The sequence below is a fragment of the Photinus pyralis genome, unplaced genomic scaffold (assembly GCF_008802855.1).
Source record: "Photinus pyralis isolate 1611_PpyrPB1 unplaced genomic scaffold, Ppyr1.3 Ppyr1.4_LG2, whole genome shotgun sequence".
Taxonomy (NCBI): Eukaryota; Metazoa; Arthropoda; class Insecta; order Coleoptera; family Lampyridae; genus Photinus; species Photinus pyralis.
Genome location: NW_022170403.1, coordinates 30,411,129 through 30,434,851, shown reverse-complemented (window position 1 = coordinate 30,434,851; position 23,723 = coordinate 30,411,129). Strand labels below are relative to the sequence as shown.

The 23,723-nt window shown below is 34.6% G+C and overlaps 3 protein-coding genes across 3 annotated transcripts; all 3 read left to right on the top strand.

Annotated features, from left to right (window-relative positions):
- Positions 1–203: 203 nt before the first annotated feature.
- On the top strand, positions 204–1,654 carry LOC116164937. Its single transcript, XM_031479198.1, has 5 exons — positions 204–316; positions 848–928; positions 977–1,137; positions 1,183–1,287; positions 1,342–1,654. Exons 2-5 carry the CDS (start codon positions 859–861, stop codon positions 1,393–1,395), a joined length of 390 nt encoding a protein of 129 aa, XP_031335058.1. The 5' UTR covers positions 204–316; positions 848–858; the 3' UTR covers positions 1,396–1,654.
- A 6,625-nt stretch (positions 1,655–8,279) lies between these two features.
- On the top strand, positions 8,280–9,626 carry LOC116164936. The gene is made up of 5 exons (XM_031479197.1): positions 8,280–8,399; positions 8,936–9,016; positions 9,065–9,225; positions 9,271–9,375; positions 9,430–9,626. Exons 2-5 carry the CDS (start codon positions 8,947–8,949, stop codon positions 9,481–9,483), a joined length of 390 nt encoding a protein of 129 aa, XP_031335057.1. The 5' UTR covers positions 8,280–8,399; positions 8,936–8,946; the 3' UTR covers positions 9,484–9,626.
- A 5,855-nt stretch (positions 9,627–15,481) lies between these two features.
- LOC116163937 lies at positions 15,482–21,925 on the top strand. The gene is made up of 8 exons (XM_031478066.1): positions 15,482–15,742; positions 15,823–15,986; positions 16,035–16,139; positions 16,193–16,237; positions 21,190–21,340; positions 21,388–21,551; positions 21,598–21,702; positions 21,823–21,925. Exons 1-8 carry the CDS (start codon positions 15,673–15,675, stop codon positions 21,871–21,873), a joined length of 855 nt encoding a protein of 284 aa, XP_031333926.1. The 5' UTR covers positions 15,482–15,672; the 3' UTR covers positions 21,874–21,925.
- The last annotated feature ends 1,798 nt before the right edge of the window (positions 21,926–23,723 follow it).

The window sequence follows — 23,723 nt, the reverse complement described above, 5'->3', positions numbered from 1 at the left end:
ACAAAAAAAAAGGTTTAATAAATCAGCTGTGTATGTATGTCATCAAATCACTGCATGCTTTCTTAGGGATTCTCATTGATGCGATTTACCAATTACATAACATGCAAGTGTACGTAATGTGGAGTATAGATTTTTACTTATCCAGTTAGGATAACGATTTACTTTGACTATATATACAAGCACTATTTTGTTATGATGCATTCATTTTGTAGCAGCCTGCCAATAGGTATCATAGTTCTGCCAAAAGCGGTACTACTTGTCTGTTGGTTACAACTTATTCCAGAGTACCATCACTTCATCTCTTCAGTGTAACTTGGCAAGTGTTGATATTGTTCTTTATTATTATTGTAGTACCTATCCCTTCTCGTCATTATTAATTGAATATTTTGTTTGTAAATGTTGACTTTTACATATAATTTTCCAGCTATAGCTTTGTTTAAAATAGGTTTAAATAGATTAATTTATTAGACTTAATTTAACGGTAGGACGGGAGGTTTCTGTAATTTAATGTAAGGTAGAGTTGACATTTATACCCTTAAAGGGTGGTTTATGATTTTTTGTCCTCTCAAGTAATTCATCAGTTCTTTGATGATCCAAATTTAGTTTTGTGTGATGGACCAAACCATTTATTGTCTTACATTTTTTGAAATTTTCTACTTAGGCAATTCAATCTGTTGTACCGAATACGAAAACATAAAGCAGAACAAATTATAATCATTCGTGATGATTGTGCTTTGAGAAAGGTCGCCAATGAGATCACTGAAACCTCGTAGATTTACCACGCCCAAACTTAATTAGTACCTATTCTTCATAGGTTCATTACACAATTTTTTTATACTTTTCACAGAAAGCGACGCTATGGTTCAAATCACTGGAAAATACAAGCTTCAGAAATGCGAAAATGCCTCCGAATTTACCAATGCCATAGGTAAGTGGGGAAATTTCCGTTTCTTATAACAAATCGTTCAAATCTCAGGCGTTCCGGCCCATGCCGACAAATTGTCAGATCCGGGACTAGAAGTGAATGTGACTTTAGACGGAAATGTATATATCTTTGATTATGGATTTACCAGATTTCGGGTCATGTTGGATGAGGAATGGACAGAACCTCTAATAGCATATCCAGTGACGCTGACGGTTAGTAGACCTATCTAGGAATACTGCGAGATAACTCTTTTCCAGAATACTGGGAAACTTGACGGAAACACTCTCACTGTGACTACGACTGCGGATGATGGTCGATATGGAACCAGGGTTTACGATTTTACCCAAAAGGGATTCGTGCAAGTAAGATCTTTGCCCCTAGACCGTTTAGGTGGTAAACACGTTTTCGATTTGCAGACTCTTACCGTTATGAATGTAACAGCTAAACGTCATTTTGCAAGAGTTAACTGAGAAGCTATTCCGGTTACTGCGTACGCTTTCGTGTCTGTTGTGTTCCCTTGGCAATATTTCAAATTTGTGCCCAATTTAATCACCCGGTGTACTAAAATTTTAATATTATATTTGTTAAGTACTCATTTATAAACAATAATAAACGTAAATAGTTAGTTATTAAATATTAATCTCAAAGAACTGTCTAAAATGTCATGTTATGTTATCCATGTGACGACTTGCCATTAATTGTGGCCAATAAAACGACTAAATTACTGAATTGTTTCTATAAACGGTTTGTGTATGGGTTGGCAGAAGGAGAATTCGAGGTGATGTTGCTTAAAGTTTCTATCCTACTTTGTTCAGTCGCTGTCATGGAGTGGACGGAGATGCGGTTGAATCGTACTTTTCTAATAGTCTTTCTTCCATCATCGCTACGCAACGTGGATTCCGTGCCCGTGACGGTATTCCTGGCTTAGGGCCAATTGTTTTATATTCCAAGAACAGTTAGATCATCTCAAAACCTTGATTTGGTAATCCGTTCCGTTTTGCAATCTCCTAATATAAGCGTTCTGGTTGTTAACAACCAGCAGCCCTTGAGGAGGAACTGAAATTTTAACCCTACACATTGGCAGTGGTACAGTATTCCATCCATCGTGATTTTGCTGTTCGTCCTCGAACGCCATAGATTTCTTCACTGATGAGGCTCATTTCCATCTTTAGGGATGTGTCAATAAGAAGAACACAAACGTTTTTAGACCCCTGCCAGCTTCATCAAGTTGGAATAATTGGTCACTGTGACTGCAAACCGGTATGTTAACACGGTTCAAGAATTTTTCTTGCCACCACTTGAAGAAATGGGTGTGGGAGAAATGTGTTTTTAGTAGGACGGAGCCACGGCACACACCGCATGAATGTTCAATGACTGTTGACACTTTGCAGGACGGCTTCATCTCTTCGAAAGGCGATCTGCGTTGGCCGGCGCGGCCTCCTTGTAAAAGTAGTCAGGGAGACACAATGGAATAACTTAGAAACAAGGTTGTTCAATTACTAAGTGATAAAGAAGTAATTGTACCTTATATAGTTAATAAAGTAATAAAATATAACACGTTATTTCTACATAACGGATCAGAAAATTCAGTTGTAGGACAATTCGCACCCGAATAATTCGCTCTCGGACATTTCTCACCAAGGAAAATTCGCACCAAAGATATTTCGCACCCAGACGTTTCGGTCCCGGAAAATTCGCACCCGGATAATCCGCACCGGAATAATTCGCCCNCCTCCCCCTGTTAATATGAACCCCAGCCAGAATAATCACATGCCAAAAGGCACGGCAATAACCCTATGATTTCAACGCCCGAATAGTAGGCACCCTACTATAATAACAGCACCCAAAATCTAGTGCTAAATACGAAATAAATAAAACCCGGACACAACTTATATTCACAATTTAAATATCCAAACCTCGTGGGGTATTGCGCAATAACCGACGGTACCTTTTCCAGCCTAATTCGCTGCAACTAATTATACACTGAACCAACACGAAATCACAGCAGTTACACAGCCCTCATAATCAATCATGCAACAAAATTATTCAACAACCATAATTAATATACCCAATTAATAAATATCAAAATTCCAGAATACTGGTAAATCTTCCCCACCCCAACAAGAAAAATATTTGACGTTAACTTAGCAAACACAAATGTATAAAACGTTACTTGATTTCTCGGTGACTCTTGGTCTTATTAACGGCCCAATTGATTTTACAAAAGCCAAAATACAATTACAATTTTACCAAATGACTAGACTCAATAAATTCAATGTTGATTAATAATTCACAAAAGCTCAATTCTTGGAGACGAAATGACTTCTACTAAATCGATAAGCAATGGGGATCACAACCCCGATTCACAGAACCAAATGAGAATCCGCAGGATTCTTGCCAACGATTATTTCCTGTGAAGGTCTAACTTCGCCGTCCAAAAACAAAACACCGTACGACAGAAGTCACCGACAACGTTCCGACAAATACAATTATAAATATAACACTTAGCTCTGCCGACTCCCTCCAACAACTTACACAGTTACATGTCACGGTACGAAAGCTCCTTAATTTCCTGTTTCCAAATGTATATGGAGGTTGTCTCCCTAGTTTTAAACCAGCTTTAATTTTATTCCATCGAGAATATTAATACATTTTACTACTAAAAGTATTGTATTAAAAGGTCTGGTTGGCCCAGGAGAATCATAATTTGTATGATCTTGGCACTAATTTAGTTACGTCTCCCATGTAGAAATGAATATTGTGTTTACAACGTGTTTATATCGTACCAATATTTGAATATTTGTCAATGAAATTCAATATTGGCACCATATCGTCTGAATATTTGTCATTAAATATTGTACAATTTATATTTACATAATACTGCATTGATATTGTGATTTCAATGAAAGTAAAAATCATGATATTGGATATTGTGCAAATATCGTTGTTACATCATTTTGAAGATATTGTAGATACAACATTTGGCCGACATTGAACCAACATTGTAATTTCAATATACGAAAAAATAATTATTTTGAATATTGTGCAAATATCGTTGTTACATTATTTAGAAGTTATTGTACTACATCATTTAGCCGATATTAAACAAATATTGTAATTTCAATAAACGAAAATATAATGATTTTGAATATTGTGCTAATATCGTTGTTATATCATTTAGAAGTTATTGTACTTACGATATTGAACAAATATTGTAATTTCAATAAACGGAAAAATAATTATTTTGAATATGGTGCAAATATCGTTGTTACATCATTTAGAAGATATTGTGCTTACAACATTTATCCGACATTGAACAAATACCGTGATGCCAATATAAGCAAAAATAAATATTTTGAATATTGTGCAAATATCGTTGTTAACACATTTAGAAGTTGTTGTACTTACATCATTTAGCCGATATTGAACAAATATTGTAATTTCAATAAACTAAAATATAATGATTTTGAATATTGTGCAAATATCGTTGTTACATCATTTAGAAGTTATTGTACTACATCATTTAGCCGATATTAAACAAATATTGTAATTTCAATAAACGAAAATATAATGATTTTGAATATTGTGCAAATATCGTTGTTACATCATTTAGAAGATATTGTGCTTACAACATTTATCCGACATTGAACAAATACTGTGATTCCAATATACGCAAAAATAAATATTTTGAATATTGTGCAAATATCGTTGTTAACACATTTAGAAGCTGTTATACTTACATCATTTAGCCGATATTGAACAAATATTGGAATTTCAATAAACGATAATATAATGATGTTGAATATTGTGCAAATATCGTTGTTACATCATTTAGAAGATATTGTGCTTACAACATTTATCCGACATTGAACAAATACTGTGATTCCAATATACGCAAAAATAAATATTTTGAATATTGTGCAAATATCGTTGTTAATACATTTAGAAGCTGTTATACTTACATCATTTAGCCGATATTGAACAAATATTGTAATTTCAATAAACGATAATATAATGATTTTGAATATTGTGCTAATATCGTTGTTATATCATTTAGAAGTTATTGTACTTACGATATTGAACAAATATTGTAATTTCAATAAACGGAAAAATAATTATTTTGAATATTGTGCAAATATCGTTGTTACATCATTTAGAAGATATTGTGCTTACAACATTTATCCGACATTGAACAAATACTGTGATGCCAATATACTCAAAAATCAATATTTTGAATATTGTGCAAATATCGTTGTTAACACATTTAGAAGTTGTTGTACTTACATCATTTAGCCGATATTGAACAAATATTGTAATTTCAATAAACGAAAATATAATGATTTTGAATATTGTGCAAATATCGTTGTTACATCATTTAGAAGATATTGTGCTTACAACATTTATCCGACATTGAACAAATACTGTGATTCCAATATACGCAAAAATAAATATTTTGAATATTGTGCAAATATCGTTGTTAATACATTTAGAAGCTGTTATACTTACATCATTTAGCCGATATTGAACAAATATTGTAATTTCAATAAACGATAATATAATGATACTGTGAAATAAATCCAAATCTCCAATCAGTTGTAATAGCTAGTGACTCCTTAAGCTCTTTGACAAGCCTGCAGAATCTTGCATCGGCGGATATTTTATCTAAAATGTGTCAAGAAACGGTTATTGCAATTGCGTCCAATGGCACTGTGGTGACGTTTGTATGGATACCGGCACATGTGGGAATTTTAGGAAATGAAGTTGCAGATCGGGCCGCAAAAAGAGCAGCCTCGGAAATAGAAATAGATGTTCCTGAAATTAAAAAAAGTGATCAAAAGGTGTACATATTGCAACGCATGAAAGAACTGTGGCAACAATCATGGCAAGAAAACAATACCTTTTTAACTCAAATTAAGCCCAGTGTTGTAACAACATCACCAGCGTTAAACTTACCACGTCAAGAAAGTGTGCGTCTCCACCGGCTTAGAATGGGACATACTGCAATTACACATACTTACCTTTTAAAAGGCGAGAACCCTCCACTGTGTGATTTATGTAATAATGCCATGTCTGTAGAACACATATTATGTAACTGTCCAGCCCAAACCATGCAACGTAACTTATGTGACGTACCACAAAATCTGGAGAATTGTCTCACAGACGTCTAAGGGATCAAGAGTACTTTACTATACTTAAAGCAGTCGAGTTATTTTACTAAAATATAGTATTTCGCAAAGGTGGTCGATACCCGACAAGAACGGTTATGAAAAGGATACAGAGTGAGAGTGTAGTAACATGGTAGGGAAGGAATGTCTTTGTAGAAACAGGGCTAATGACCAATGTAGTTGATGCCCACAAAAAAAAAAAAAAAAAAAAAAAAAAGAGCGTCTCAAAAGTAGCGAATATTACACATAATATTGTAGATATACTATAACTGGGTATAACTATTTGGTATTTAATTACTCCACAAAAGACGTTTCAGTTACCTATTCTTATTTTCTGAAAACGAAAGCGCAGTAGATAAAAATTATGTGTTCTTAAATTACAGGATTTAACTATATCAGACTCTTCATACAACTAAAAAAAAAACCAGCGTGATTATATTTAAGAAATGGAAATACTTAAGAATCGCGATGTGTTGAAAATGAAAGACCAAATAACTATTATTTGAAACATTTTTCCATGAAGTAGATGTTTACCAAGATGTGCACTACTACATACATTCCGTAAAGGCAATGGTCTAGTAGCCTCTTAAAAATATTTAATTTTAATAAATCAAAGATTTACAGAATTATCCAGGTGTGAATTATTCGGGAGCGAATTTTTCGAGTGCGAATTTTTCCGAGTGCGAATTGTCCGGGTGCGAATTATCCAGGAGCGAAATGTCCAGGGTGCGAAATATCCGAGTGCGAATTATCCGGGAGCGAAATGTCCAGGGTGCGAAATATCCTGAGAGCGAAATGTCCGGGTGCGAATTATCCGGGCGCGAATTGTCCGCACACGCATATAGTTAGGGACAATTTTGATTATCATTTTAGACTTAACAGGCGGTTCATTGCTAAAACAAGCAACATTGACTTTATAAGCGATGTATTGTTTGAAGAAAATGTTGGGGAATTTGGAAATCAAAATATTCCTAAACTGAACATAGTGCCACCAGAAACACTTCTGCGACTACTTTCTGTGGGATACTGGAGCACGATATAAGGGTGGACAGGTTCCACGCCTACCTAGCCCTCAAATTTAGACCTTTGTACTACCTCCCTGACTATAGTTGTTTGACCCCTAAACTTCACTCAAACCACTCGACACGAGAGATGAACCTAAGGATGATGGATGCGGCTCTATGTGGTGTGCAGTCTCATCATCTGTGTGACATCGTCTACAAGATGGCAATTCTGCCATGCGGTGGATGTGTTTGTTTCATCTACATGTCTCCGAGAAAGTATACCCGCGAGTAACCTGAGATTCTTTCTTGATATCTTCTCTTGCATGGAATGTTTACAGTTAAGTTCCACAGAAGTGATGATAGCACTCCACCTTGGAGGCATCCTCTCACGACTGTGCGCCTTAGTATTTGCGTATTAAAAAAGTACCTATCTTTTATAGAGCTTGAGCGTAAATCGAAAGGGATGCTTCCGTTTACTTTTAAATTCTGAACGGCACCCTTATCAAAAAATATGTCTCACTAAAAAAATTTTGTCGTGAAAATATTGAGATTTAATCTATTCACTGTTGTATAATAAAGTACAAAAGTGCTCTTAGAATATATCTAGTCAGCAATTGCTATTACTCACTCCAAGAATATGTGGAGTCATAGATGTTATCTGTTGTACGTTATCTGTTGTATGTTATTTGAACTGAAATATCCCTACGCTTATTATAGATGTATTCATTTTTTGTTTGTTATACAATAGTTACTGACTTACCTTTACATTGTGGGAATGGCCACAAAAAAAAAGGTTTAATAAATGCTCTTAGAATCTATCTTGTCAGCAATTGCTATTACTCGCTCCAAGCATATGTGAAGTCATAGATGTTATCTGTTGTACGTTATCTGTTGTATGTTATTTAAACTGAAATATCCCTACGCTTATTATAGATGTAATCATTTTTTATTTGTTATACAATAGTTACTGACGTACCTTGACATTGTAGGAATGGCCACAAAAAAAAAAGATTTAATAAATCAGCTGTGTATGTATGTCATCAAATCACTGCATGCATTAACAGTCTTTCTTAGGGATTCTCATTGATGCGATTTACCAATTACATAACATGCAAATGTACGTAATGTAGAGTATAGATTTTTACTTATCCAGTTAGGATAACGATTTACTTTGACTATATATACAAGCACTATCTTGTTATGATGCATTCATTTTGTAGCAGCCTGCCAAAAGCGGTGCTACTTGTCTGTTGGTTACAACTTATTCCAGAGTACCATCACGTATCATCTCTTCAGTGCAATTTGGCAAGTGTTGATATTGTTCTTTATTATTATTGTAATATAGTACCTATCCCTTCTCGTCATTATTAATTAAATATTTTCTTTCTAAATGTTGACTTTACATATATATTTCCAGCTATAGCATGTAAAGCTTCGTTTAAAATAGGTGTAAGTAGGTTAATTTATTAGTCTTAATTTAACAGTAGATCGGGAGGTTTCTATAGTTTAATGTAAGGTAGAGTCATTTATTCCCTTGAAGGGTCGTTTATGATTTTTAGCCCTCTCAAGTAATTCATCAGTTCTTTCATGATCCAAACCCAAACCTAGTTTTGTGTGATGGACCAAACCGTTTATTGTAATATTCAATCTGTTGTACGGAATATGGAAAATATATAACAACATAAAGAAGAACAAATTATAATCATTCATGATGATTGTGCTTTGAGAAAGGTCACCGATGAGATCACTGAAACCTCGTAGATTGTATTGAAGTTACCACTCCCAAACTTAATTAGTAATCTTCATAGGTTCATTACACAATTTTTTTATACTTTTCACAGAAAGCGACGCTATGGTTCAAATCACTGGAAAATACAAGCTTCAGAAATGCGAAAATGCCTCCGAATTTACCAATGCCATAGGTAAGTGGGGAAATTTCCGTTTCTTATAACAAATCGTTCAAATCTCAGGCGTTCCGGCCCATGCCGACAAATTGTCAGATCCGGGACTAGAAGTGAATGTGACTTTAGACGGAAATGTATATATCTTTGATTATGGATTTACCAGATTTCGGGTCATGTTGGATGAGGAATGGACAGAACCTCTAATAGCATATCCAGTGACGCTGACGGTTAGTAGACCTATCTAGGAATATTGCGAGATAACTCTTTTCCAGAATACTGGGAAACTTGACGGAAACACTCTCACTGTGACTACGACTGCGGATGATGGTCGATATGGAACCAGGGTTTACGATTTTACCCCAAAGGGATTCGTGCAAGTAAGATCTTTGCCCCTAGACCGTTTAGGTGGTAAACACGTTTTCGATTTGCAGACTCTTACCGTTATGAATGTAACAGCTAAACGTCATTTTGCAAGAGTTAACTGAGAAGCTATTCCGGTTACTGCGTACGCTTTCGTGTCTGTTGTGTTCCTTTGGCAATATTTCAAATCTGTGCCCAATTCAATCACCCGCTGTACTAAAATTATAATATAATCTACCTATGTGAAAAATAAACTTGCTAGCTAACGCTTTTTTAATTAACACAGGACCAACCTATCGAAATATTTAAAAGTGTTCCTTACTGTGATTCATTTTTACTGCAAATAGTTTTTCACCAACCTGATCAAGGTGAGTGGAGCACTTCCTTCCTGGTGGTTGTAGACCCAAGATGCTTATTGCTTCAAACATATTCAGTGGTGAGGATCCCGATCTGGATCCCTTTTCTTGTGGAGGTTACTACTTTTTGTTGAGGATTTTTTGTCCACAAACTCTTGGCGCGGTTTCATTTGATAATATTTGTTAAATGATCTCGTCTTTGCCGTTTTTCATTATATGAATTTATGTCAGTTTTCGTTAAACTTGACAAGGGTAGTAAACGTTGGGCAATTGCAGTACATCAGTGCGAGGGGTCCCTCTTTACCCTTTTTCGCCCGTTGTCAGGTTTTCGAGGCCCAGATTCGTAACGTCCCTTTTTACTGGTTCAACCCTGAGGCTCCTTTTATGAGGATCAACCATCAACCTTTATTTGTCTGTATACCATAAATAGGTCACGTCAGTAAATATAGTAAATAATAAATTAGTACAATGCATATATAAAAGGAATAGATAGATAGATAGATAGATAGAACTTTATTGCTCTTGAAGTACAAAGTATACTTATAACACAGCTTATAGCAACTGAGTTAAGTTTTTGCTTATTATACCTAACAAAAAAAAAATAATAATTAGCTTCATTATAAATACTACAAAATAAATAGCAATTAGTTTTATTAATATGGTTATAAAATTTGAAAAAAGAAAATTTGATCATTCATTTAAAATAAAATAAAATAAAAACAGCTTAAGTTCATAAAACCAAAAATAAATTTAAAACCAATGATTTCTCTCACAACTATTCTACACGAGGACAAAAAAAAATAAAAACGCCCTATTATAAACTAAGCAGGCCTAAAAATAACAGTCTAAGGATAGACTTATACAATATCGTTCCTGATTGTATCAAACTTTACAATTTTTTTTTAATTTAAAAGAGTTGTTAAGGCGTACTTATTGAGCCATTCTTTTTATAACGTAACTGGGTATTTACATACGCCTAGGAAAACTTCAATAATTTTAATGATATTTATTTATTTCATTGTTTGTTTACATTTTCTTTTGTGTACGTGTGTAGTAGTATTCACTTCAGTCATTTTTACCTTTACTTGTTTATATTTTATCTCTGTTTTGTCTCTTTTTAACAAAAATTTTAAATTGTTTATAATCTATATCATTCTGTTTTAGCTACATGGTTTGACTAGCTTTTATTTATTTGATATTTTAAACTGTTTTTACTATTTTTTTTATGTATACATTTTACTAATTTATTATTTACTATATTTACTGTCGTGTCAAAACGGACAAATAAAGATTGATGGATCAGCCAAAAAACCGCAATTAGATCGTGAATATTTTAGGAAATAAAAAGCGGGTCCAAATCTCAAACAGGCAGCATCCACAGGGATTTAGTGGATAAGTGGAGGGAAATCTTGCGCTCTGGTCTTATCGATAAAGACCGCGAAGAATTGCTAAACAAGTATCGCGTACCCCAAAATTGTTGTCAGATTTCCACTCCAATTTTGCATGAGTTTTTAAAAGCGACTGTTGAAAAGAGTGTTGTGGAGAGCGATGCAAAATTTATTAATAAACAGAATCAATTTTCGGTTTGTTTATCCGCAATTGGACACTGCCTTACAAAGATTTTTTATAATTTATAATTTTGTAATTCTTGTTACTAAGAACATATGAATGGCCGGGTTTTCTGTGTCAGTAAATATTCCTTAAACCTCAAGCAACTTTGCAGATGAAAATGCGCAATCCAATTTTTGTATTTGTTAACATATTTAAATTAAATTAAAAATTTAAATTTTGTATGTACGCACCTCAAGTTTTTTGTTTGAAATTTTGACCACAGATGTTTCTAGTAAAGACGAGCATATTGCATATTTATATTTGATTTTGATCAAATGATATTCGACAGTACAAGGAAGCAGAATTGTATCGATAACATCTTTGTTAATTTCAAGGTAAACCTTGAACATGTTTCTGTAATAGATCATATACTCTCCGATCATAAAGGACAGGAGATAAAATTGCGGCTAGGTTCAGATGTTACAAATAAAGAAAAAATTTACGCCAAATGTAGACCCTTTACCCAAAAGGGAAAATTTTTGTAGTACCAATGTTTGAGCAACACAAACTGGAACTTTTTAAAGGATTGTAGTAGTCCCAGCGAGGTTAGGTTTAATATATTTTTTAATATAATTCTACAAGAATTTGATAATTGTTTACCAGTCAAGTGTAAACATTTTAATAAAAATCAAAAATCAATTTCCTGGTTTAACTAGCATTTAAGTAGGATGAGGGAAAAACTCTCACTGATAAAAGATGTTTATAACGCATACAATACCAGTCCCCTACGTACACTTAGGAATAACTTTAGACAAACATATCGTACTGAACTAAGGAAAGCGAAAATGTGTGCAAATAAATCATTTATCAACAATGGCAAAAATTCTAGTAAGGCCATGTGGTCGATTATCGATTCTTCTAGAAACACTAATCGTCAGGAAAGTCTATCGAACCTAACACCTGAAGAGTTTAATACATATTTTAAAGAAATTCCAGCGAAAATCACCAACAGAATTAATTCTACTTCTTCTGCAACATTAAGCACGAGCTCATTTTATCGGATTAATAATCAGGCTCCCCACTTAAAATTTTTTTGCACGAAGTAAGCATCATTGAGGTAAGAGACGCCATTACGTCTTTATCTAATAGTAAATGTCGAGACATATATGATCTTTCTGCAGAAATTGTAAAATGTCTAAGGGATTTAATTTTTTTTTAAATAAACTACGTAATATATTTAAGAAAAGGTTACAACATAACAAATATTACAAATAAAATTGTTAAAAAAAAAAATTTAGCGTATACTTAAAATATAAAAAATTTCATTAAATGCTGTCTGTTGCGGTAAAGTGCCTAAAATTAAATATTAAATTGTATTACCACTAACAGTGTTAATTAATGAGTGTTTTAGGGAAGGGACGTTTCCAAAGGCATTGAAACGGTCTATAATTTTACCTTTGTTTAAAAAGGGCGACAAAGAGGATGTTTCAAATTATAGGCCGATATCAATACTTCCCATTTTTTCAAAAATTTTTGAAAAGATCTTAAAAAATCGCATACTGAATTATTTTAAGGCCAATAATATTTTTAATAATGCACAATACGGTTTTAGATCAAAAAGATCTATCTAGTACAATGTTAAATACATTTAATGAAAATAATTATACAACAGCAACTTTTCTAGATTTAAGCAAAGCTTTGGATTGTGTAAATCATCAGATCTTGTTAAATAAGTTGAAAGCATATAATTTTGATGAAATTTCCATTAAACTCATGCAATAATATCTCGAAGAACGTTCTCAAACTGTTAGATATAACGCTTTATTCTCAAAAGAAATATGTGTACAGTCTGGTGTTCCACAAGGTTCCATTTTAGGGCCTGTGCTTTTCTTAATTTATATAAATGACCTTCTACAGTTAATGGACATTTCATATTATATGCCGATGGCACTACAATACTAAGCTCTGGTTCTAGTCTAGAAATAACAAATATAAGAAGTATAGATCTTCAAGGGCAGACCAAGTCTTGGTTCCACTTGAACAAGTTGTCTTTAAATGAAGACAAAACAGAAGTTTTAACTTTTACGATGAGAAGGGACACTGATGTAATTAACCATAAGCCGGTGAAATTTCTAGGCGTCTATCTGGACTCCACACTTTCATGGACACGCCATATTGACGAGCTCTCCTCAAAACTGAACAGAACTGTGTTCTTACTCCGTAATTTAACAAACCATGTTTTTCCGGAAGTTACGTGCACTGCGTACTTCGGATTATTCCATGCCATAATGAATTATGGTATTTTAATATGGGGTCACTGCTCCTCTGTATCTAGAATCTTTAAAATACAAAGAAGAGTGGTTAGAATATTGGCTAATCTAGACTATCAATCTGATTGCAGGCAAGCAAGGATTTGCCACCCTCACTTTCACAATTATGTACCAAATTTAAATGCCACTACTTATTTACGTATGGTACGGCCCTAATAGTTTTTTTTAGCCATCTTTGCAAAAATTTTTAAATGGCTATTCACTAGATTCTAAATCGTTTTTCTCTTACATTGCATACTTAAAATGACTTGTGTAAACACCATGTGTAAAACATCAATAAATATTATTATTATTATGAAAATCAGATATGCGCATGCGCAAACGGTGCAATGTCAATTTCCTTATTTATAGGGATATTTCTTTGAAATTTTAAGCACAGATTCTTCCAGAAAAGCCAAGCATATTGTATATTGTAAAAATCATATGGGCGCATGCGCAAACTGCGTAATGTCACCTTATAATTACAGAAATATCTTTTTGAATTTTAAACAAAGATTATTCTTGTAAAGGCAAACATATCGCATACTTTAAATATCAGGTGTGTGCATGCGCAGACTGCGCAAGTTTCTTATTTATAAGAATATTTATGCCACTATTGTCTTCTTGAAAATATATTTCGTATAATATACAATTAGTATTAATAAACTTGAATACAGTAACTCCCACCTCAACCCCAAAACATTCTTACGCTCGATCTTACGATAGCAATTACATTGATGATTAGTCAATCGGCATTATGAGCTATTAACCATTTTCATTTAGGTAATGACCATGGAAAATTATGCATGGGAAACAGGAATGGCGCAAAGATATCTTTTTATGGCGCATTTTAGCGCATACCTAGGAGTACAATTTATGGAAAAAATGTTAAAAAAGGTGACTTTTAAAAATGCTAAGTTGGGCTCCCCACTTTTTGAAAATCTGTCATGGCTAAACCGTGATGGCGCTAGCTTTAATTCAAGTAGCGCAATTGAGCGCATAACCAAATGTATCAGGTAGCCTTGGTACCAGCGACAAAATACGCACGGGGGAGGGGGGGGGGCTACGTACACTTGTCCCCTCCCAAATGTATTTTTGGATTTCTAAAAAACTATAATGGCGCAAAAGGTATTATCGGTGGCGCATGTGAGCGCATAACGAGCGCAATAATACGACTATCAAATCTCTAGGTGGGGGGGGGGGGGAGTTAACGGACCCGATTCAACCACTACTGAGGACGAGTTTCATGTTCACTGCTTAAATTTGAAAACCGTTGGCGCTTCAGATTTTAACGAAAAAATACGAAAAATTGACTGAAAAGGATTGCGCCTTTAAGGGGTGAGCAAAATTTAATTTTAAAGCACTAAGTTTCACAATGCAGACAACAAGCTAGGATGCGCTTCACTTTAAAAGCCTAAATGTCGACTTAAGCTTGAGGTTTCTGAGGAAAAATTCGGAAAGCTGACCGCGAACGTGCTTAATTTGACAAGGAGGATGCACTTCCCTTGAAACCGACGGTATGCGCTTTTTATCCTACTGACAATACGGATTTTCCATTCTCAGTTTTTTGGGGCCATAACTTTTCGCAGCTTAGGGCAGTAAAAGAAACATTTTCTATCCCTGGGGTGCATTCATTACAACCAATTTTGTATTAATTCTGAGGGCTCCTCGCAAATCCAATTCATCGGATTCGTCGTTCTATAGTACATTCGTTTATGAATTGCGTTCATTCAACATCTCTAAAATAGACAAGTCGCTTTAATTACAAATTTAATACCAAAAATAAACATTATAACATAATAAAACTTTTTACGAGCCCTTATAATAACTTCTACCATAAAACGTTATGGGATAACCATTTTTAAGAAGCGAGTTCATTTCTTAATGCGATCTATATTAGAAGACTCATCTCTCTATAGACGGCGAAAAAAATGGAATGCATTTAAAAAATAGATTGATAACCCAATACTTTTTCATTCAATCAAATAGCTAAACATCGCTCGTAAAGTTTATTTTGTCGTAAAGTTTATTTGATGCAAGTATATATTGGGAATCCGCCGTAGAAGTGCTAGTGTTATCGTTGAACAAGAGCGGTAAGATGGTTCAAATTGTTGGTCACTACAAACTTGACAGAAATGAGAATTTTGTCGAATACCTAGAGGCCTTAGGTGAGATATTTGTAAGTTATACGTTTTAATTAATATCCTCTGTAGCTTTTCTGGGTTACGTTTCGTTTAAACTTTTGCAGGGTCCCCCGAGGATATGATTAAAAAAGTCACAGTACCAGACGCAACCACTGAAATTGTTCAAGACGGTAAAACGTACACAATTAAAAGTAGTAGTCAGGTGGATGTTACGCTAGTGCTCGATGAAGAGGTTGACGAAGTTCTTCCTACAGGGGTACCCATTAAGGTACGAGCGCACTAGCTGAACGAAGCGGTTCAATAATTCAATTTGCAGAATTTAGCCACGCGGGACGGCAACAAAATTGTTGTGAATTCGAGTGCGCCAGATAATCGCAAAAGGCAGAGGGTTTACGAATTTTGTGATCAGGGGTATATGGTGGTACGCATTTTTCTTCTCGAAGCATGGCAATCTTTTAAATGATTCCATTTCAGACGTTGATGGTTGGCGACTTGGTAGCAAAGCGGTATTTCACTCGAGTTTAATATTGTTCAAGCTTCACTGTGCTTCTCTGCTAATTAAAAGACTGCGGCTACCAGTTTCTGAGTAACGGTAAAAAATTAGTGGAGCAGTTTTTCATTAGAGTTAGTATAAAACCTAGCATAGTCAAATGGCAAATGGCCATCAATAGTGTAAGTTTTCTTTGTTCATTTTTAGATAGGTAATTGTAAGTCAGTAAGGCTAGATAAAATTTATGTTCACACTGGTACGTAAAGTGGATCATAGTGCCAATTCTGAATATTTTCTACTTACAATTAGGATACAGCTTTCACAATATCTGTCTTGCAAGTAAAATAAAATTGTTATGGAAGTTGAGAAAATATATCTTTCAATCAATATTTGTTTTGGTTTTCAATTAACTTTTGCTAGTATTTGCTAAGAAAAGACAGTGGTTCTGCAATGTGCGTGAAGTTGGCACGGTAATGGAAGCACTAACGAAATATCCCCGTTTTTCGTGCCAACTTCATAAGCCTACCTTCAGCAGCTTCGACTGTAAACGTCAAAATACCGTTTTTTTCCATTCCCCGACAACCCCAAAGAAATCTACATGCAAATTTAAGCTTTCTACACCCAGTACTTTCCGCTGTTGGTAACAGAAGCGAGAAGAATCTGATATCCTTATATTGATTTTTAATTTTTGAAACACGGCGTGAATATACCTCTATCTGCATTTAAAGAGGGGCTTGTAGACGAACTCGAACAAAAACAAAACATATTTGATGTACAATAGACAAATCGTTATGTAAGTGGAAGTCTTTATCAACAACTTCTTAATACCCACCTAGAAAAATGTTTTCCACCACAGCTACTTCATTCTGGTTACGGATCTAGGAGACAAACACAGACTCATAATTAAAAATACGCTTAGTTAACAAAATATTGGCGCACTATACAGTTTTATATAGATAGAGGAAGTTTTAAATCTTGATGTTTAAAAACTTTAAGTGTTATTACTAACAACACTCTGCTACTGTGCCAATGTGTAATTAAGACATGCGGTGATTTAGAGATGGCAGAAAAATGAAGTGTTTAAATCGTCTTTAATAACTTGTTTTAAAGTATTTATTGCTGGAGTAAGCTAAACGAAGGGAAACTGCTTCCTGCTTTTTAGCTGTATCTAAGTGAATCCCAGGAATTGTACTAGTACAATTAAAATGATGAAAAATTCCCTTGGCCTAGGCAAAATTGAAACACAAATGACTTTTTTTTGCATTTTATTGTGAAAAGTGTCAATTTCAATATATTCAAAATCCTCATTAATTTCCGTCATCAGTGAAAGTCCCAGATGGCGGTTAAGTTTTGTATTTTTCATTTAAAAATTTATAATTTTATTATTTCAGTGCAATTTGGCAAAGAAGTGTTTAAAATACAAAGGTAAAAGTATATAAAATATCCACTAACTTCAATACGGCAATTTAAATATTTAACTATTTAGTTGTGAAATATTAAAGTGGTCACCAAAGTCTATAGTTATTTTTTGTACATTTATTTTCATATTATACATATAAATTACCAAACTGATGATAAGTATTGCATCACTCTAATTGCCTATTATACAGGGTGGTGCAAAATAGACTCCCTAATAGTTTCAAACTATCACTGAAGAGCACACAGGTGAGTAATGGTGTTAGCTGGAGGAAACTACGCCATGTTCAACTCATTAGGGAATGCAATACTGGGCTAGCAGGATCTCGAAATACCGGGATCCCGCAGCATTTTTGCGGGATTAATCCTGCACATAAATGGAGCGGGATCCCGCGGGATTTGCGAGACTGAGGAATTTGGGAATGCAATACTGGGCTAGCAGGATCTCGAAATACCGGGATCCCGCAGCATTTTTGACTCTGTTTGCTTTGTTAATGAAACGCATCACGGAGAAATTATTTTTAAAATAATTATTGTTAAACTTTTTTCGTTATAAATGTACTATGATTTTTGAGGCACTTTAGAAGTTCACCTATTTGTGCTTTACAGGTGATTTTTTTGAGCTCTAAGTTAGCTTGAAGGTACTTTTTTGTTGAATACTTATTGTGATAATTAGCGATTTATTTTAATACAGAAGTTAACCGCACAAAATTGCTTATTTACCAATTTATTTAATATTTTGCGGGATCCCGCAAATACCGGGATCCGGCGGGATTAACATCTAACGATCCCGCAAATACGGGATTGAGATTTTGCTGCGGGATTGCATTCCCTAGCTGTAACTTCTGAACTAGTAGCCCAATCTTGGCACTGTTTGAAATTATGGACTCTACAGGCCACGTTCTATAAGAAAATTTTTTTCCCAGGACGATGTGAGACAATTTTTTTTTCGGGGGCAAAAAAAAAGGCAGTGTATAACCTTCCTTTTTTCCAAAAATCGACTGCACCAAAATTTCTCGGGAAAACACTTTTTCTTATTAATTTTGGAGCCTAGAATCCAAAACAATTCGTACTTTTTCGACCAGACTTCTCAATCAAAAGTTATAGACTAGAAACCAATTTCGAAAGAAAATTCAAAGAGCTGTAACTTTTGAACTAGTAGCCCAATCTTGGAACTGTTTGAAAAAATGGATTCTACAGGCCCCATTCTAAATCGACTACACCAAAATTTCTCGGGAAAACACTGTTTGTTATTAATTTTGGTGCGTAGAATCCAAAACAATTCGTACGTTTTCGATCAGACTTCTCAATCAAAAGTTATAGACTAGAAACCAATTTCGAAAGAAAATTCAAAGGGCTGTAACTTTTGAACTAGTAGCCTTGGAACTGTTTGATATTATGGATTCTACAGGCCACGTTCTATAAGAAAAAGTTTTTCCCAGGGTGATCTGAGACAATTTTTTTTTCGCGGAAAAAAAAGGCAGTGTATAACCTTCCTTTTTTCCAAAAATCAACTGCACCAACATTTCTCGGGAAAACACTGTTTCTTATTAATTTTGGTGCGTAGAATCCAAAACAATTCGTACTTTTTCGATCAGACCTCTCAATCAAAAGTTATAGACTAGAAACCAATTTCGAAGGAATACTCAAAGGGCTGTAACTAGGGAATGATCTTTATGAGTTCTAAGTTAGCCTGAAGGTACTTTTTTGTTGAATACTTATTGTGATAATTTGCGATTTATTTTAATACAGAAGTTAACCGCACAAAAATGCTTACTTGCCAATTTATTTAAAATTTTGCGGGATCCCGCAAATATCGGGATTGAGATTTTGCTGCGGGATTGCATTCCCTAGTACTCATCATGCAGTGGTCGGGAATTTCAAGGTTCAACTCTTTATGTATCACACCAATTTGCATAAATTTTAGAAAAATGCATTGAATAACAAAATCTTTCACTCAACGAAGAATAGATTTATACATTTATTTATGTTTTCAATTCTCGCGTCCAATTTAACTATGGGTCGAGGTCGAAGAAATAATTGCATCTTAGAATAGGGGTGCAAATTCTGGTCACACTAATAGAGACTCCTACCGCTGTAACTTTGTTCTATATCGAATTTATTAAACGGGTAAAATTTTGGGTATTCACAATTTTGCAAAAGGTTTGCGAATTTCAAATTACCTTACTCTTAGTTAATCAAATCTCAATCTACTTTCAATTTGCACCCTCGTACGGAGTTTGGAAAGTAATTTTTTCGATCTTTATTCTATATTTGTGCTTAACTGTTATAATTGTGTGAGAATAGTTTTGCGTCTTGCTAAAATAGACACTTCCCACTGTATCTTGCAAAAAGGACCATTTTTGTTGCAATTTTGCCCAGATCATAATTTATTTTTACTGCACTATATCCATCATCCTCTCGGTTCCCTAGAATAAACCGGATGTAATAACCGATCATGTTGGCTCCTAACGATTCCACAATGAGCCTTGTGCCACTGCAAAGTCCTCGTTTTGGATTCAAGTTCCTCGACAGCATTACACAGCGGTCTTTTTGCGCATTTTCTAACCCATGTTGGAAGGCGCATTATGGACACTCTATTCGTCCGTTCGAAACCTCAACTACTACTACTAGGGCGGGGGGGGGGGGGCGGGGCTAGCTCGGAATCCACTGAACGAAAGTGATCACAATTTCAACCGACGAAGTTCCACTTTGGCAACATAACTGGCTCGACAATCTTTGCATTTTAGTTTTATAAGCTCCAAAATGAGAAGTTTCCAAATGATCCTTGGCTTTAACTAGACAAAACTTCAAATTGTTGGGGGTTGAAAACGAAACTTTAACGTTATGTTGGTTTATAATGAACAAATATTGAGGACTATAATATAAATAAAGAAGTTACACAAATTGTGCATGTTTAATTTCAGTGGATAGAGAAAAAACGTGGTATGGTTTTTAAAATTTTGAGGGGATGGCATTTTGTAGATTTCTAATGAAATGTAAGGCATAGTTTGGGTATTACGTGGTAGTAGTGGTGGATTGTCTATATAAACTAGAATTTATAAGAAATGAATGGCTCGGGGGCCACAAGATCCATCTGTTTCTACAGGGTTTATTTTTAACAACAAAAAATAGAGATTGTTTACGTCTGTGATAAACAATTATTAATTTTAATCCTAGCTGCAACACTTCTCTCTTTACATAGTTTGTATAATACCGTCGATGAACGTACGTACGTGTCATCCAGACATACTAACTTGTTCATGCGTTCATAAAAAAAATAATGGCAAGATTAAAGTAATTAAAAGTATATTGATCGATTTTTATGCATGTTTTGAACTCCGCTGAAGAGTAATTAAGTCTGCAAGATTGTAACTTTATCTTAAATCTTACTGTTGTATTTCTATCTTACTCACATTTTGTAGACCTAATTAAACACATAACTGAGCACAGTACGATACTTTTCAAGAAGATTTAAATTTAGCTAAGCCGTAAAAAATGTTTACGATCTTGCAAAATTCAATATAAAACTTGACCCTAATAAACTGGATCGTTATGAATATTATGGGGGTTCGTGTATAAAACAACTGAAGAACGTTACCATGTTACAGTTTTATTTAGTAAGACCACAGCGTGCATTTTTAAGATGGTTCAAATTGTCGGGCATTACAAGTTGCAAAAAAATGAGAAGTTCGCGGAGTACTTGGCGGCGATGTGTAAGGCGAAGCGAGTGGAGGAGTTAAAATTGACGTCCTCTTTTTAGCCACGTCGGAGGAGATTATCAAAAAGGTGACGGCGCCTGGAGTAACAACTGAGCTGAAAGTGGATGGAAATACGTACATGATTAAGAGTAGTTGCAAGAATGATGTGACCATTGTACTTAATCAGGAAGTAGATGAGCTTCTGCCAACGGGACTCCCTATTAAGGTGAGTATATTTGGAAGGGAATGAGAGCTTACTGGGGGTTTCGCAGAATCTTGCGAAAAAAGAGGGGAACATCATTACCGTGACCTCATCAGCAAATGATGGACGTAAACGAACACGAACGTATGAATTCTCGGACGAAGGATACACAGTGGTAAGTTGCTACATCCCAGAATGGGGGGTACCAGATCATATTAACGGCAACCTGTTGTTCGCTTTTACCCCTCATTTTGGGATACTATTGACAGCATTTCCTATTATTCTTTCTTTGCAGACTCTTACTGCCGGCGATGTGGTTGCTAAACGTTATTTTGTTCGGGTGTAGCTTGTACCTACGAGTTTCCTAGGGCGGCAGAAGGAAATGCATTGAAACCAAATCAAACGAAATGTTACAATTAGGTTTGTTATAGACAAATAAACAATTTCGCTTCATAAACCCATTATTATTGTTTGCAAGGGTAATATTGTGGGGGCAGATGTTTCCTTCCTCCAGACCTATTAAGTATCCAGATCCACATAGCAGAATTATATCCATTGCATATAACAAGCACATAGGTACTATCTAGGATTTTTATATCCATAGAATGTGAAAAAGTATGTCGCAAATGTCTGATGTATGTGCAAGGGATGTAAGTTTGGCAGACGTTTTAGATGTTTTATGTATATTCATGTATATGCGTCCGAAATGATGTGTATATTGGTATACTGACAAGTGGATATACCATGAATATTCCTGTAATATGCAAAGATGCTTAATAGGATATTCTATGTATGTTGCATACATTCCTCTTATATTCGGGAAGTTTCCTAGCATATATACATAAATAATTTCTTTTCATTGAGTTAAGTTTTCTGTTTATTAGATCTCTTAGTATATAATAGAGATCATAAATAGGTATCTTTTTTGACAAACTGTTTAAATTTTCTTAGCAATGAAATACCAAATCTTCATCAATTAGAAAAACAAACTCATTCATAACTCGCGGAATAACACTCCTGATTGAAAAATGAACGGTATTTGCAATGCACGTTTGTAAGGTCGGTAATACAGAAAATGCATGTATCTCGTCCAAAACGTATATACATATCTTATAAATCCATGTATATACATAGCACATCATCGCGAGGAGATATAAGGTATACAGGTGAACTTTTAATATACATAAAAGATACATACAAAGTGCGTGATACTCCTGGTATATTTTAGATTTATGAAGCATATATTTTATACTTTGTGTGCCTAAACATCCAGATCACATTCCAAATGTATATTTATAGAATATCCATACTTGACATAAAACATATATCCATAATGAATGTACATAGCATATACATAACATGGACATGATATTCTATGTACATACATTGTGGATTTAAAATGTATATGCGTAAGATATCGAACGCTATGTTGGTAAATTGTCGGTCATTAATCAAATGTTACTTTTCAATTACAAGGTAGGCCCCGAGGTAGGCCCCATATACAAGTATGTCGGAAAAGTAGTGGAACAAATTAAAAACTCTGATGGTTGCAGTTGGCATCAGAATACTTTGGTAACTTTCGATAGGCGTCAATTATTATTGATTTAAAGTCTATATGTTTATGCCCCCTACGTGTACTGGGATGCAGTGATACTTGCGGCATCCTCCAGTCTGAACCAATGGAGTGCAGGCTGATCCAGAAAGTTTGATCGATTCGGAACCTAAAATGGGGATGCAAATATATAAAAATAAATCGTAACCTGATGATATTGCCGAGAAAACCCATAATTCCAATGATTTTAGAAAGGTTTCGAACCATCACAGTAACAGGTACTTCTCCTTAGACAGGTGTTGCCCATCGGGATTGCGAATTTCAATTTGATATTCGCGAGTATCGTTTTCCACGTTTGCGTTCAACAAACGTTAAATTTTAATTAATAAAGTTAAATGTGCTGGAGAAAATATCTTTTAAGCAGCATGATCATATATTTTAATGATAATAATTGTGCCGTAATTTCTATTACAATGACACTTTTAGTTTTTCAGGAAGTAATTGGTATTCTACAACTCAACACATCTCGAATAATACGGTAGCTCTTAATTTAGATTTATTTTTTCGAATTTTTTTATGAAGTAAGGATTTCGTTTAGGTTTAGGGATGCACTTGCACAGACTCTAAAGGGTGGCAGAAGTATA